Here is a 16,078-nt window from a genome sequence, read left to right as displayed (position 1 = left end):
AACTAAAGTACATGATACCATTTAGAATCTTATGATAAAAGGAAATTAAAATTTTTAAAAACTTACACAAAAAATTTTACTGTGGAAAAGCATGTGTGATAAGACTCTCAAGTATATAATAATTATAATAAAATAATATAGACGTATGAAATGGATGAGTTCAAGAAGCAAAAGGACTTACATAAAATTTACTACTGCTAAAGAGTATTCATCAATGTCTTTTTCAATGGATAATGGTGGGTATCAAGTCATTAGATTTCTTGAGATACATTCAAATATAGGGTATTCTAGTTTTATTTTCAACTGTCTTTAATATGCTAAAAATCATATTCTTTGCAATTATTTAATCTTATGATATCAAGTTAAAAATGTTTGAAAGGATACATAGTTTTTCAAAATCCTTTAGGAGATAAGTGAACAAAAATGTTTTAAGAGCACAGCTTTAGTGGATAGCCATGGTTGCTACTTGAAAAGCCCGCCAATGTCTGCAATTCTGCTTGTGACAAGGAGGAAAAGCCTTAATTTCTAGAGTTACTTTTAGAGTCAACTTTAGTCCTTAAAGTTAACATGACATACTAATTTCTATTTCTGTTATTTCCCCAACCCAACACTTTTGCCATTAATATAAACACTAAGCATGTAAACATAAAGCAATTCCTTTTTCTATTTGCAATTAAACCCATTTATGTAACCATTCCAAAGATCCTTGGATTTCCTGCTATCATCCACCCTTAGTATATTTAGTCCAACAGATATAGATCACAAAAAATTCACTTCAATGCTGGAAAACTGGCTATTTTTCAGACCCCTAGTGGTGATTTTCTTTTGCCTATCACTACGGTGAGTAGAAGCAGTAGTAGTATAGTGGTTAAGAGTCAGACCTGAATTTGAAATCCAGCTTTATCATTTATTACCTAGATTACTTGGCATATAACTTGATTTTCCTTTGCCTGCCTGCCTGCCTTCCTTCTTTCTTTCCTTCCTTTTTTCCATTCCTTTATTTCTGAGGCTGATAAAAGTACCTATCTCATAAAATGATTGGGAATATTAAATCAGTACATTTATATAAATTGCTTGGAACAGTGCTTGGTGCATAATAAGTGCTATACAAGTGTTAGCTATTATTAGTGAAACTGCTTAAGACATCTGTGACACCAAGGTCATTCACTGATACTTTCATCAAAGAATAAATATTAATATTTACTGTATGCCAGACAATGTGCTAGACGATAAAGATTCAAAGATGATGAGAATATAGTCCCTGCTTTCCAAAGTTTCCCACTCTATTAGGGAAGATAAACATTAAAACAACATGAATGGAGCACTGGGTGTTATACGCAAACAATGAATCATGGAACACTGCATCAAAAACTAATGATGTGGGGCGCCTGGGTGGCTCAGTCGTTAAGTGTCTGCCTTCCGCTCAGGTCATGATCCCAGGGTCCTGGGATCGAGCCCCGCATCGGGCTGCCTGCTCTGTGGGAAGCCTGCTTCTCCCTCTCCCACTCCCCCTGCGTGTGTTGCCTCTCTCCCTGTGCCTCTCTCTGTCAAATAAATAAATAAAATCTTAAAAAAAAAAAAAACTAATGATGTAATGTATGGTGATTAACATAACATAATAAAAAAAATAAAATAAAACAACATGATAAAATTAACAAGTAAATGTTTGTGGTTGAATAAATTAACTAGAATGGTTTCAGTGAGGCTTGGACTAAGTACTGTAGAACTGCAGAGAAGAAAGTGTTTAACTCTGGAGTTCCCAGAGAAGGGTTCCTAGAGAATGTGACTTTTAATTTGGATCTTGAAGGATAAAAGCAGGAAGCATAAAAGTGGGAGGATAGATATGAAAGGAGAGGGCATTCCAAGTAAAAGAATAGTGATAAAGATCTCTGTCTTTAACCATGTATTTAAGAGTCTCAATACTATCTTCCATAGAGAAGACTTAGACCTAAACACAGACATTTCTATGATCTTCCACCACTTTCCATGCACCTCTAATTTATGACTGGGATAAAATATACTCCATTTTAATCTACATGCCATGCCTGGGTTTACACTTTGCCTTACTCTTATGTATAATTGCACATGTTAATTCCCCAGACCAAACTGGGTATACTGTTCTCTGCATGAACAGTTGCTGTATTTGATCTGAAAGGTTTTTTAAGTAATAAAAGAAGTAATTTTACATTTTTATAAAATACTTTAAATTCCTTATAAGAAAGGTAGGTAGTGTAACAACCTAGTTTACATTCATAATTAGTTTCAATTTTATCTGGGTCTCTTATCCATGATGCAAAACAACCTCAAGCCAAATAACTTTGTATATTATAATTAGTAACTCTAAAGACTTTTTAAAATAATTTTCATCACCACTGTTTACCCCATGAACAGATATGACACATACCTGTGTCTGAAGGACGTAAAAAGTCCGTGTCACAGGTGAAAAACGTCTGATGGTCCTGAGCTGACAAATTCATGTCATAGTATGTAAGTGGCTCTTTACCAGTCACCCAAGTGTATCTTTACCAAAACACAAGAAAATATGTAAATTGAACATGAGAGAACCTTTACCTACAACAGACACTATTTAAAATGCAAAAATATACTGCTACAACTTCTATTTCAGGATGTTTTAAAGATTTTACTTATTTATTTGAGAGAGAGAATGAGAGCATGAGAAGGGGGAGGGTCAGAGGGAGCAGACCCCCCACTGAGCAGGGAGCCCGATGTGGGACTCGATCCCGGGACTCCAGGATCATGACCTGAGCCGAAGGCAGTGGCTTAACCAACTGAGCCACCCAGGCGCCCATATTTCAGGATGTTTTAAAAGCTTATTATCAGAAAAACAAGAGATAACAATACAAACTACTTAGAGTATGACAATAAAACATCAAAAATCAAAAGGGAAAAGGCCAGATTATTAGTGCTTCTAAATTAGATGAGGGGATAGAACAATTTGACTTAGATACATACCTTATTAAATATACTTAAATTCTCAGTGAATTAGAATTATTAAAAGTAAAACTACAAAGAAGCTAGAAGAAAACATAGGTGGCCTTTTATTAGATGTCAAAATGGTAAAGGGCTTTCAAAGCAGAAAGCAAATAGAAACTTTTTCCAGATTTTACTAAATTAGAAATTTAAACTTTCATATCCCCCTGAAACCCACAACAATTAATAGCAAGTTAACAAACTGGCTAATAGGGGCGCCTGGGTGGCTCAGTCGTTAAGCGTCTGCTTCAGCTCTGGTCATGATCCCAGGGTCCTGGGATTGAGCCCCGCACTGGGCTCCCTGCTCAGCAGGAAGCCTGCTTCTCCCTCTCCCACTCCCCCTTGCTTGTGTTCCTGTTCTCGCTATCTCTCTCTCTGCCAAATAAATAAATAAAATCTTAAAAAAAAAACAAAACTGGCTAATAAATACATTTTTAAAGGTCCAATCTCAGTAATTAACAAAGAGTGAATTAAATTAACAAATTTTTACTTTTCATCTGTCAAATGGCAAATATATGTTGCTGAGGATGAGGTGGAATATGGACTCACACATACTGCTGGTATAAGTGTAAATTGGCATTTACATTTCTCTTTCCAAAAATCAATTAGGTAATATCTATTAGGAGTCTTAAAAATATTCACATCTAGGTAGGGGATGGGTGTGTGGAATTCTACTATGCCATTCTCTCTACTTTTTAATTTTTGAAAATCTCCATAAATAAAAAAAGAAAATAGTAACAGGGAGAGGGGAAAAACTGTTCAACCCTTTAATTCCGGAATCTCAGTGCTACAAATCAGCCCTAAGGAAATAATCACAGATGTTTAATATCATATGCTAAATATTTATATATAAAGATACCCCTCTAGTGTAAATGTTGACTGTGAAACATAATCTGTGACCCAGATAGGGGAGCAATAGGTAAGGTAAGGTACCTCCATACAACAGAATAGAGTACAATCATTAAAAACCATGTTTTTGAAGAAATTCATGTATGAAGGGGCACTTGGGTGACTCAGTCGGCTTTAAGCGTCTGACTCTTGATTTCAGCTCAGGTCATGATTTCAGGGTCCTGGGAGTAAGCCCCTTGTCAGGCTCCACACCCAGTGGAGCATCTGCTTAAGATTCTCTCTCTCCCTCTCCCTTTGCCCCTCTGCTTCCCCCTCTTAAAAAAAAAAAAAAAAAAAAAGCAATTCATATATAAAGAAATTCTGTGGAAAATTCATACACTGTGTTAGAAAAAAAGGATGTAAAATTATATACACATAATGATGCCCAAGTTTTGTTTCTATACATGCATACAGAAGAGAGACTGGATGGAAATACTAATAGCAGTTTTCACTTAGTGGTAGGAAAAGGTGATTTTTACTTTTTCTTTTTTTTACTTTCCTTTTGATACATCTCTTCATTTTTCCAATTTTCTACAGTGACTATACATACATTTTAAAATCCAAAAAAAGGTATTTTAAAAGCACATTATAAGTATTATTTAAATGTACATGATAAAAGATTTTAAGTAATTTAATAGTCCAAGTTGCATTACTATTTAAAGTTTTTAAGCTATTTTGCGAGAAATTATCGTAAAGAAAAAAAAAAGTAGGGGCGCCTGGGTGGCTCAGTCGTTACACATCTGCCTTCAGCTCAAGTCATGGTCCCAGGGTCCTGGGATCGAGCCCCGCATCGGGCTCCCTGCTCAGCAGGAAGCCTGCTTCTCCCTCTCCTGCTCCCCCTGCTTGTGTTCCCTCTCTCACTGTCTCTCTGTCAAATAAATAAATAAAATCTTAAAAAAAAAAAAAAAGTAGATCCTTGTTCAACTAGCAAAGTTTTGCTACATATTCTAAACTTGTAAAAAGACTACTTATTAACGATCTACATTATTCCCAAAATGATTTAAAGGAGTTAAAAAAATATAATGTACAATATTAATGACCTTAATTAGAAGCAAATAAAAAAGACTCAGTAAAAGCAAAAATTTGAACATACAGTGAGCCAGGAATGAATCTAACATATGAAATACATATCAGAGTTCTGCACACTTACTAAACGCTGACTACAATAGGACTTTAAGCTTTCTAAAACCACACAATGATTATCAATGCAATTGAGACTTTTACATTAAGAGAAACTAATCATTCAAAAAGAAGTATAAGTGTTCCCGATAACAAGACAGGAAATTTATTTTTTTATATCTTTGTGAACACTGTAAAACAATAAGAAATAGCCTAAAATCTTTTTATTTCAACAAATGGACTGAGAAGTTCAAGGACTTGTTTCTTGCAGAATCCCTTAATAAAGACTAAAGGCATCACTCATAAAAACCTAGCTTTCCCTTCCCAGGATATTACTATCCTACACTATCGAGTCTTTAAGCACAGGGATTATTGCTCAGTCACTCTGTATCCCCATCATTTTGCACAGTGGCCATACATAGTAGACACCTAATGTTTCTTGTTCAATGAATTAAATAACATGCCCCAGTCTACCTCCAGGTAAAACACAATTCTTATTAAAACAAAGTATCTTTGGGTTTAAGTGTCAAAAGCTGTTTTCTCGTTTAGAGTTAAAACCAGAAGAGAAATGGACATAGTAGTGTGGACAGCAAATAGAAATATAAAATACAAGGGGCGCCTGGGTGGCTCAGTTGGTTGAGCGACCAACTCTTGATTTCAGCTCAGGTCATGATAACAGGGTCATGAGATTAAGCCCCATGTTGGGGGAGTTCGCTTGAGAGTCTCTCTTCCCTCTGCCTCTGCCTCTGCTCCTCCCCACACATGCGTGTGTGCTCTCTTTCTTTCAAAAAAAAAAAAAAATTAAAAAAAAATACTATACCCTGGTACTGTTGCACAAATGAAGTTCATATTCAACGTTCAAGTTGATATTTTCTTGTGAGTCCTCAAATTTTGGAATTGAGCATATATGTATAACCATATGTTGACATTTGTACTTCTTTTCTTAATCTCATGAATTCTCTGAAAAGGCTTTTTGCCAAAACCAGGAGCCAAATGTATACTTACTATTATCACAAACATATGGTTTGAAGCAATGTTTCTCATGATTATTGAAGTAAATACAGTGAAGATGCTGCCAATTAAAGCTTGGGCTAATCATTTTACCTTATTATACATCAGTGTCTCCAACTAGAAGAGCTGTGATGTGTTTATAAAAACAAATGTTTCCGTAATACTTCTACTCTAAAACTAATGCTATAATTATACTGAAAGCAAAATGCAATACCTCCTATATTCTGCTCCTCGGAAAAGATTTAGAGGGTTTCTCCATACCTTGCATTCTAAAAAACAAAGGGGAGGAAAAAGGGAAATGAATTAGCTTAATCAACTGCAGTTAAATCTTAATTTCACCAACATTCATTGTATAGTCACTGTATGCTATGCACAGTGCTAGCCAGACAGCACAAAGATGAATAAGGCCTGGACCACCCCTGCTGTCACGCAACATACAATTAAATCTAGTCAGTCTCCTATTTTTATCTCTATAGCATTTAGTTCATAATTCAATTACAGCACTTCACTTAACATATTACAATGTGATTATCCATTTGGTTTTCAGTTTCTCCCTTTAGAATATGAGCTTTTACAACTTTGTTCATTTTTGTATTCTTGGAGCCTAGCACAGCATTTGGAACTGACTTGTTTAAATGAATGAAATGTCACATGAGAGTCAGTCACGTAAACTACCATCTAAACTGTGTGATAAGTGCTATAGTAGAGATACTTTTTGTTCCAAGAGAAGAAAAAAAGAAAGTGATTAATTTTTCTCTGGGGAAATTAGAAAAGGCTTTAGAAAGGAGGTAACATCTGAACTGACATTGAATCATGGTAAAAGATGAGTAGAAGGTTGCCAGATTAAGAACATTCTAAGGAGAGGAAGGATCATAAAAGCCACACAGTATAGCTAGGCTAGAGTGCAGGGTAGGGAGTGTCTTCGCTCTCTGTATGCAATGATATACTCAATCTCACAACATGGAATAAGATTACATAATGCATTATTGTCATAATTATTTATATACTGGACTCAGCTTCTTGCAGACAGATCTATGTCATATTCATCTTAATATGTCTCATTCTTAGGAGTTCTGTAATTATTTTATGAAAGAGGAGAAAAGAAAAGGGGAAAGAAAAATACCATTATTCCTTCCTGTACTCTTAAATGGTTGCCAGTCCCATCCCTACTATTCCTGGTCAATACCATTCATGCTTCAGGGCTCAGCTTAAATGGCACTCTCTCAGAGACTTTCCCTGACCACATCTAAAAAGTGGCAGTATTTTTCTACTAAACTAATACAACTCTAGTGGTTAGGTTTACTGAACAAATGAGACTTTATGGCACTCTATGGAATTAGGTCATTTCTATTATCACTGTATGAATTTTACTGATATCAAATTAAAGGGACAATAATCCAAAAATATCATTTCTATCTGGCCTTCAAATTTTTACTTTCCTAATTGCATATCATTAATAATATTTACTTTGTATTACTGGATTACATATAGAGGAATAGCCTACAATTAAAGTATGACAATGGATTATGTATACATGAATAACTAAGATTTTGATGCTTTTGTAAATATATTGAGAAGAAAAAGTATTTTTCCTAACTTTGCTATGTTGGCAGAAACGGCTAATTGTCTCTGTTCTCTCCTTTATCTAAGAAGATCTCCTAATTACTAGCTGAGCATATGTATGCTAAGAAAATGGTTACAATTTCTAGCTTCCCTTATAGCTACTTGTGGCCATTTGGCAGAGGTCTGACCAGTACGAAGTAAGCTGAAATAGTATGTAACACTCCGAGAAGTATCCTTGGCTGCTGTGGGATTGAGTAGGGGGAAAGGGTGGCCTTCTACTGGCCTAGTCTCCTTCCTGCTGATTAGAATGTGGGTATGATGGCATAAACGAGAGCAACTGTCTTGGACCACAAGGAAAAACTTCACTTAGAGATGGCAGGCTAACAAAATGGGAGACTGGGTCTCTGATGATCATTGCTCTCCGTATCAGCTGCAGATTACCTATATTTACATGAAAGACAAACTTCTCTCTTGTGAGTTTTCTCTCTCCCAGAGACAAACACAATCTTAACTATACAGCTCTGAAAACTTTTTACATAAATAGTCACCTGACAAATTCTGTCTGCTGGTTTCACTTTCTCTGTTGCTAGAAGGAGAACCTGCCTCTGAAATGCTTTCTGTTCCTCCCATCAGTGGTCGCAAATGGCTCACAGATACTTGTTCAATAAAAGATGTGCCGTGCTTATGGAAGTACCACCATTCAAATATCTATGACAAACAAACAAAAAATCCTTGACTTAAAATAGAACTGATCAGCAGACATTTGAGCTCAAATTAAAACATTCTTTCACGATGTTCCCGTTTAATTTAATTTTAAATGTACTCTCCTCCCAAAAAATAAGCCAAACATAAGATTCCCCAATAGCACATGCCAGGCAAAAATAAAATACCTTTTTTATAGCTTTGTTATGAAATTTAGACAAGCTGAGGCAAAACTAGAAGAAATATATCTGTAAATGAAATATTAAAAAAAACAACAAGAAACAAGGGTGCCTGGCTGGCTCAGTCAGTAGGGCATGTGACTCTTGGTCTCTGGGTTGTGAGTTTGAGCTCCATGTTGGGTGTAGAGATTACTTAAAACAAACAAATAAACAAACCAGCAAGAAGCATTTAATCTGTAAATAATCTTCTGTTACGTTACATTGTCATTTTACTCCATCTGTAGCATAATTAAAAGAAAAACAATTTTGAAATAACTAGCATGGTGGATTAAGACTAGGGCTAGAAAGCCCACATTTGACTCCCAGTCCACCTGTGTGCTCTGGGTAAGTCACTTAACCTCTAGCCTCTCAGAGCCTCAATGTCCTATCATTAAATATGGTTAACAAGAATTGTAAATGCCTTTTAAACAATGAAGTACTACTCCAGTATTTGGCAGTATAATTAATGTAGGTTAAGAGGCTGATTCTCATATTGAACCATTTAAAAATCATGATATTCACTCTTTTATGTTTTCAAGATCTATCACTGTTATAAAAAGAGGAATCAAAAGAAGCTCTGTGGGAGCGCCTGGCTGGCTCAGTCAGCAGAGCATGCAACTCTTAAATCTCCAGGTTCTAAGTTCAAGCCCCATGTTGGGCTAGAGATTACTTAAAAAAAAAAAAAAAAGGCTCTCTGTGTTGAATTAGAAGAATGTTTCATATTTGGACACTCTAGCATTCTCAACTACCTTTACCTGGCTCTTTCAGGTTTCAGCTTAAATGACAGGTCCTCAGGGAACTTTCCCTGATTCCACAGAACAGAAAAGAGTATTATATGCACTCCCACTGGATCTTGCATTTTCCTTTCAGAGTAATCTTTTCACTTGTAATAATTAGCTAAACAACTGGCTTCATTGTTATTCTTCAAGCTCCCAAGCACGCTAGCTCCTTCCCCTTCAGATGGAAGTAACACAAACAGCATAGATAGCTTCAGTATTTCAGGGGGTAAAAGAAATTATAAACATAATAACCTTCGCTAATAAAAACTCATCAATATTATAAGGGTCATGACACAGTTTAACCTTTAAAATGTTATTTGAATTTCCTAATTTTCTTATTGTATATTGTTATAACCACTATTTTATTATTAGCTACTGTTGTTAATCTCTTACTGAGCCTAATTCATTTACTTAAAAAAGTTTTTTTATTTGAGTATAGTTGATCCACAATGTTACATTAGTTTCAGGTGTATAATATAGTGATCTGACTTCTCTACACATTATGCTTTGCTCACCACAAGTGTACCACCACCATATGATGCTATTACAGTATGAATTTCTTAATTTTTGTAAATTTAAAACTCTGGTTTAAAAAAGAACAAATGTTAAGAACTGTTTTATATATTATACATGTTATGTTTTATACATCTATAATGTATATGTAAGCTTTTCCGCCCTTATAAATGAGGAAATTAAGACTCAGAGAATTATGTGACTTGCCCAAAGTTATCAGCTATTAAGTGGCAGAGTTGAGACTCAAAACTACATCTTCTGGTTCCAAGACTAATGCTTTTTCCACTCATCAGTTGTTTAGAGATAGATCATTCTCTTTATTTAGATTTTTACATGTTATTGACTAAATATGCTAAAATATGCTTAACTATGAGTGGGCTTTATAATCAGTAAATTTTAACTAATTTAACTATACTAACACATAGATTTCATCTTAAATTCCTCAGTATTTTTTTTTTTTTTTGATCAAGAGAAAATCCCTTTCTTGTCTAGCATTTCACTTTAACAAAATGGCCAAGTATTAGTCCCTATTAAAAAAAAAACCAGAAACAAAAGACACTCCAATACAAATGCCATTATTTCTACTATAATAGAAGAGCACCATCTAGAGATGAGAAAAAAAGCACAGAAAAATTCATTGGTCATGTATGCCATACTTCCTAAGATTTTTATCTGTAGCAGTATTTTTCCAAAGTTTATACTAGGAGACACTAGTTCCCAGGGATGTTAATAGAGATTATGTATATATATTTTTTAATTTCTTAATTGAAAATGATAGTTCAGCCAATTAAGACAAGGGAAAGCTGAATGAAAGTTAAGTCATCTCAGAATAATAATGGCCCAAAATTCATTAAGTGCTCACTCTGAGCTAGCTACCATGTTATTGAAAGCTCTTAGACACATTATCTCATTTAGTTTTCATAATCCTATGAAGTTGATATTATCATCCCCAGTTTATAGATGAGGAAATTAAAGCTTAGAAAAGTTAATTAACTTGCTCAAAGTCACACAACTAAAGTGATGGTTCTGAAAACTAATATAATATTGTACGTCAGCTATACTTCAATTAAAAAATTTTCTTCTGACAATTAAAACATAAATAAATAAAGGGATGGTTAGCTTGGCTCCAATACTCTGCTCTTAAATACTCCAGAGAAGATAACTGGCAACCTATAGGCTGAATTCAAGACATAATTTTTCGTTTGCCCGATGTTGCCAAGATTAATGTTGCCAAGATTGGGAGACTTTTATATAAAAACTTGTTGCATCCAGATTCTTTCAAATCATATGAAAAATTGGAAGATCTCATTATAGTGGTCTGCAAATCTATATGGCAACAACTAGCTTTATCCCCTTCCAGAAGGAGCATGCATTGTCCAGATTACCCAGTCCTAAAAGTAAATAAGGAACCTAATTTTTACACTCTATTTCATTCATTTTTGTTACTAAATTGGGCCCTGCAAGCATTTAGTTGGGAACCCACCACCAACCCCTGCTCCTTCCATTATACAATAGTCTTTCATATACAAATGAATACTGCCAGTCTCTAAAAGTGGAGAGGAAGATGCAGTGTTTTTTCAAATTCTGAAATATGTTGAGAATGCTGATCTATAAGTATTTATAATTATTGTAACCATAAAGATATTTGATCTTTAGATAAATACCAAACCATGAAGGAAATGGAAACTACTTACAAATATTAGTCCTGATATCAAAGAAGATGTTCCTGTAAGTGCCACGTAGAATTTGGGTGTCAATGAATTTAAAAATACTGTCACTGCAAAAGGAAAAAAAAAAAATCAAAGTTTAAAAAAAACGCAAATTCAAAATACTCAAGTTAAAATATGCAGGTGTCTTTATGAGTGGAGGAACATAAATAGTTTTAATATCTAGTATGAGATTCATTTGAGAAAGTTGTAATTTTTAAAAAGGTTTTTTTTTTTTTTTAAAGATTTTTTTAATTTATTTGACAGAGAGAGAGAGGGAACACAAGCAGGGGGAGTGGGAGAGGGAGAAGCAGGCTTCCCGCTGAGCAGGGAGCCCAATACGGGCTCGATGCGGGGCTCGATCCCAGGACTCCGGGATCATGACCTGAGCCGAAGACAGTCGCTTAACGACTGAGCCACCCAGGCGCCCCTAAAAAGGTACTTTAAATTCCCATTCTATCATATCTTAAAAATTACCTTTGAACATGTAAGGGTAGCATTTTAAATTGATAATTTGTTAAATAAGCAAATCAAAATGAGATAATTCAGTTTACTTTTGAGAATAAATTAAGAACCTATCAACCATAACTTCGACAAGAAGTTTTGCAAATCCCGAAGGATAAACTAAACAAACATCCTGTTACAAAAGAGATTTAGAACCACTCCCTAATTATTTTGGTGAGGTACAAACCAGTGTTTCAAATTAGAGTATGTGTATGTATTTGGTATGTCAGATAGAGAGGCAAAATAAACCAAAGACAATAGCAACAGACTGAGAGAACTCCGTGAACCTGACTCACTGAAAGCCTGGACCAGATTTTTCACTTCAAATAACTGTCTCATAAATACTACGGGTTTCAGAAATAAATAAAAATCTATCATAGTTAACTACTCTCATCTAAATGGTGATCTAGTTAACACGTGGAAAAATAAATGATAAAAGTCAATGAATAATATTTCACTGAGCATGCAAACCACTAGTAAGCACTTCATTAACCAGTGACAGAGACACCAAATTAGCTCTTTCAAACAGTCTAGGAAGGCCAATTTATTTAGTTTTAGTATGTTAGTTATATCTGAACTTACATAGAACCTATGTTTTAAAAAGTCCAAAATATTTCCGAACATTATCTCACAGTATTTCAGGTCATTTTATGAAGTAGAAAAGGAGACATTTGCCTTTTCTTGCTGCAGAAAAATAAACCACAGGTACTGATAGTCACAGTCATCACACAGCAGAAATACTTTCATCTTGTTCAGAGCTTGAGTGAAAATACTGTAATGACATGGTAAGAGGCCCTGGCTCCCATCCACTTTGTCCTGGCTACAGGTAAAGGATAGTATTTGCAGAATCCACGGGGATCATCACTTCTTATACGTCTTTGTATCTTCAGCTCAGACTAATATAGCAAGCTTTCTACAAATGTTAAAAGAAGTAAGGAAAGAACCCATTACTGTTTGTAGCTCTCTTTCCCTTTACTTCCTGTACTGTTTTATTACTCAAGATAAAGCCTAAAGCAAAGAATAGACCAAGATACCACGAAAACTTTCTTGACAGAACTATCTTAAAATATGATAATAGTTGGCTAAGGTCATGGCATTTTTTTCCTTTTAGGTCTTTGCAGAAGCGTTCATCTTTGTTGTCTGGGTGTGGGAACTCTTAGCTAATCCGCGAAAGACTCAAAAGAATGATTTTCAAGGGATCCTACCAATGCTGGGAGTGTATATAAATTCTGCAACCGATATGAAAATGCTCTCATCTGTCATACCACCTGAAGCCTACAGCTTGTCAGGTGGCTCTTCCTCGGGTAAACGAGGACAGAAGAGAGGGGGCGGATCTTAAGAGCTCAAGGGAGGAGCCCATAGCCGCGGCTCAGGTTTGACAATCAGCTGCGGAGTTGCTACTAGGTCGCGCACCACCGACTCATTCTCCAAAGCCCTCCAGTGACTGCGGAGAATCTCTACCCTTTGCCCCTTGCCCCCGGCCCCTCTTCTAGCTCCCCCGCCCGTCCCCAGGGAGGTCTGGGCCTCTCACCCGCAGCCAAATTCTCACACAGCCTCAGCGGGACCCTCAGAGCGTAAAGCAGTCCCAGCCCCGCCACGAACCACAGCGAAGCCCCAGTCCCCGCCAGCCCGGCCCGCAGCCGCTCCCTCCAGCCCAGCGACAGGTTCAGGCCGGGAGCAGGTGCAGGAGGAGATGCCGCCGCACTCGCTGCTTCACCCAAGCCGTCACCGTCCGCCATCTTGCCGCTCCCGCAGGCTCCGGGAGCTGGGAGGGGAGAAGGGCAGGAAACCGGGAGTCGGGAATCCTGGGATAGTGGCGGACCTGAAGTTGGCCTCTGTGGAGGCTGAGTCCCAAGGAAAGCGGACCAAGAAAATTTGGAAGGTGGAGGAGAGCCCCAGGACTGGGGTTACCTTTCCTTCGAAGGGCGGGAAGGGGTGACTAGCGGCACATATTCTGGAGGAACTGGACTGAGATGTGATCTCGGAGTGAAATGTTTTTGCTTCCATACGTGTGAGAGTCACCTCTCACCCTATTCCTGGGGTTGGAAAAGCCACCGACCGTTCCAGGGCCCGAGCAGCACTTAGCCCTTTGGACTCGGGCTGCCACGGAGATCACTGGTACTGGGAAAACCTACAGTAGCAATTGCTATTTGGTCGGATGGAGCTCGGGTGTCAGGAATAGTCGAAACACGCTCCCAGCGTCTCACAGATGAATGGGGGAAATGAATGTAACTCAGTGAGGAAGCGATTAGACTTAAAATCATTTAAGGAAAAGGCTTAAGGCAGCGTTTGAGACTTCCCGGAGCGGCGACGCTCGAAGCCACCACCCCGCCCGTAACTGACATGGCGCCCTCTAGGTCGGCGTTTCCGGGCGGGTCCTTCCGACGGCCCCCGCGGTGATTCCATCACTCAGCTTCCTTCCCGGCCTGCCTCGCGCCGGGGCCGGGTTGGGCCAGAGCAGCCCAAGATGGCCGACTTCGAGGACCGGGTGTCGGATGAGGAGAAGGTAAGGGGTCCGCCTCTCTCTCTTGCCTCCTCTCGCGACAGGGAACAGGGGCCCGACCTGGCAGCGGTGGGAACCCTGGCAGTGTCCCCAGGAAAAAGAAGCTCCTTGGCCTGTGCTGGCATACGCTCTGCAGTTGGGACGCTTCTCTCTTTAGGGGCTTTCGTCTGCCTCACGGTGGCCCCAGTTCCCCATTCCTCAACTCTCTTTTTCTCCTCCTGGGCCTGAGGCACAGCCCAGTGACCTTCGTGCAAGAGAAGAGACTTTCCTTTATTGAATCGTGACTGTGGACTTTTTTCTGTAATTAGGAGAGGGGGCAATGGTGATGTCTCGACGTATCAAGAAGCAGTTATTTTACCGCCTTTAACTGTTGGGGCTCTCCCCATCCCCCCATTTTTAAATATGATTGAGGCTAGTTTAGGGCGAGTCACTTCCTGGTCAGGGTGGCCTCTTAACTTCCCTTTTGCTCCTCCTTCCTCAGGAAGTGATTTTGCTGTCACGACTCCTCGACAGGGAGAGGTCCCCATGTGTTGTCCGCCCATCCACTCTTTTCTCACTGACTATCGGCTGAACTGATTCTCAGTAATAAATGTGTAAGCCTCAGGACATTTGCTTCAGAATTTGAACACCACTCTTCCCCGTAGACACTCCCTTGATTGATTGTATGTATGCACATAAGCCCGCGATGACTCCATCCCTTGCGTCTTACATCCTATTAACGGTAATTTTTGAAAAATAGTTTTCTATTTCTTGTTAACAAATCAAGAATAGCCAGCGGATTTTTTTTTTTTTAACTCTATAAAGGTTTTTTATATAGCACATAAACTTCATATTAACACATTCAAGTCTGGACAAAACATCGTGCCTTCTTTGATGCTCCACTGTGGTGTATTTGAGTATAGTTAAATTTGTCAGTGTGTAATTTGCCTATTTACTTCTTCAAATGTGTTTTAAATACAAGAGCATATTCTACGTTAGGTGGAATAACTTTTTGCTGACAGCTGCACACCTTTCTTAACACTTTGTCAGGCTTTTCAGTAACTACCTGATTTTAGGGCCTGTAGAAATTAGAGTGATTTCACTAGATGACTTGTTATAGGACAAGAATTATGTCTTTTGTTTCCCACAGTGGCTGTAACAAAAAGTGCACTCTTTCTTGCTCTGTAAATGTGTCTGGGCTCTTTCTTTTTTTAATAAAAGAATGGGATGGCGCAAGGGACTGTTTATGATCCAGGAGTACTCGGTACAGAATAATTTGATATGTCATACTTACATATACCATGTCATTTTGAAATACTGAAGAATGTGCTAAACACAAGTCATTGAATAATACTTTAGCATTGAATTTTCTCATTCTTGAAAATTCTCATGTGTAAAACTTAGGGGAGAAAAGGACATCGTATATATGAATTTATGCTGAAGAGAAGACTGTAATAAAATGTCTAGTCTAAGTCAAAGAGTTTTGATTCGGATGAAATTAAATTATAGTAAAAATCAGAATAGCCAAACATTTGTTAGCTCAACTGATGGTCCACTTGTTTTAAGGAAAAATATTGTTACAACAAAATTTCACTAAAAACT

General features: G+C 37.5%; 2 protein-coding genes across 10 annotated transcripts in view; one reads left to right on the top strand and one right to left on the bottom strand.

Moving 5' to 3' along the window:
* ST7L (suppression of tumorigenicity 7 like) overlaps window positions 1–14,190 on the bottom strand; it is a 69,130-nt gene extending 54,940 nt beyond the window's left edge. For 6 of the 8 annotated variants that reach the window (XR_004926594.2, XR_013447982.1, XM_036122378.2 and 3 more), the window contains exons 1-5: window positions 13,526–13,758; window positions 11,479–11,561; window positions 8,121–8,280; window positions 6,224–6,278; window positions 2,405–2,520 (exon numbers count right to left, since the gene is read on the bottom strand). Coding sequence is in view for 6 of the 8 variants with exons in the window: in XM_036122378.2 (XP_035978271.1) it covers window positions 2,405–2,520; window positions 6,224–6,278; window positions 8,121–8,280; window positions 11,479–11,561; window positions 13,526–13,733 (622 nt within the window). In the remaining 2 variants the exon portion in view is untranslated. Of the gene's footprint in view, window positions 1–2,404; window positions 2,521–6,223; window positions 6,279–8,120; window positions 8,281–11,478; window positions 11,562–12,669; window positions 12,880–13,525; window positions 13,759–13,905 lie in introns of those variants that run through there. The other 2 variants (XM_078072599.1, XM_036122434.2) reach the window with 2 other exon arrangements.
* A 154-nt stretch (window positions 14,191–14,344) lies between these two features.
* The window catches only part of CAPZA1 (capping actin protein of muscle Z-line subunit alpha 1), a 49,089-nt gene continuing 47,355 nt past the window's right edge, over window positions 14,345–16,078 (top strand). Inside the window, exons 1-2 of one of the 2 annotated variants that reach the window (XM_036122569.2) lie at window positions 14,446–14,500; window positions 14,979–15,218. In XM_036122569.2, the coding sequence (XP_035978462.1) occupies window positions 15,162–15,218 (57 nt within the window). In that variant the 5' untranslated portion in view covers window positions 14,446–14,500; window positions 14,979–15,161. Of the gene's footprint in view, window positions 14,501–14,978; window positions 15,219–16,078 lie in introns of both variants that reach the window. The other variant, XM_036122576.2, reaches the window with a different exon arrangement.

Source organism: Halichoerus grypus, chromosome 5 (assembly GCF_964656455.1).
Source record: "Halichoerus grypus chromosome 5, mHalGry1.hap1.1, whole genome shotgun sequence".
Lineage (NCBI taxonomy): Eukaryota > Metazoa > Chordata > Mammalia > Carnivora > Phocidae > Halichoerus > Halichoerus grypus.
The sequence above is the reverse complement of the archived record's forward strand: the minus strand, read 5'-3'. Positions and strand labels throughout refer to the sequence as shown.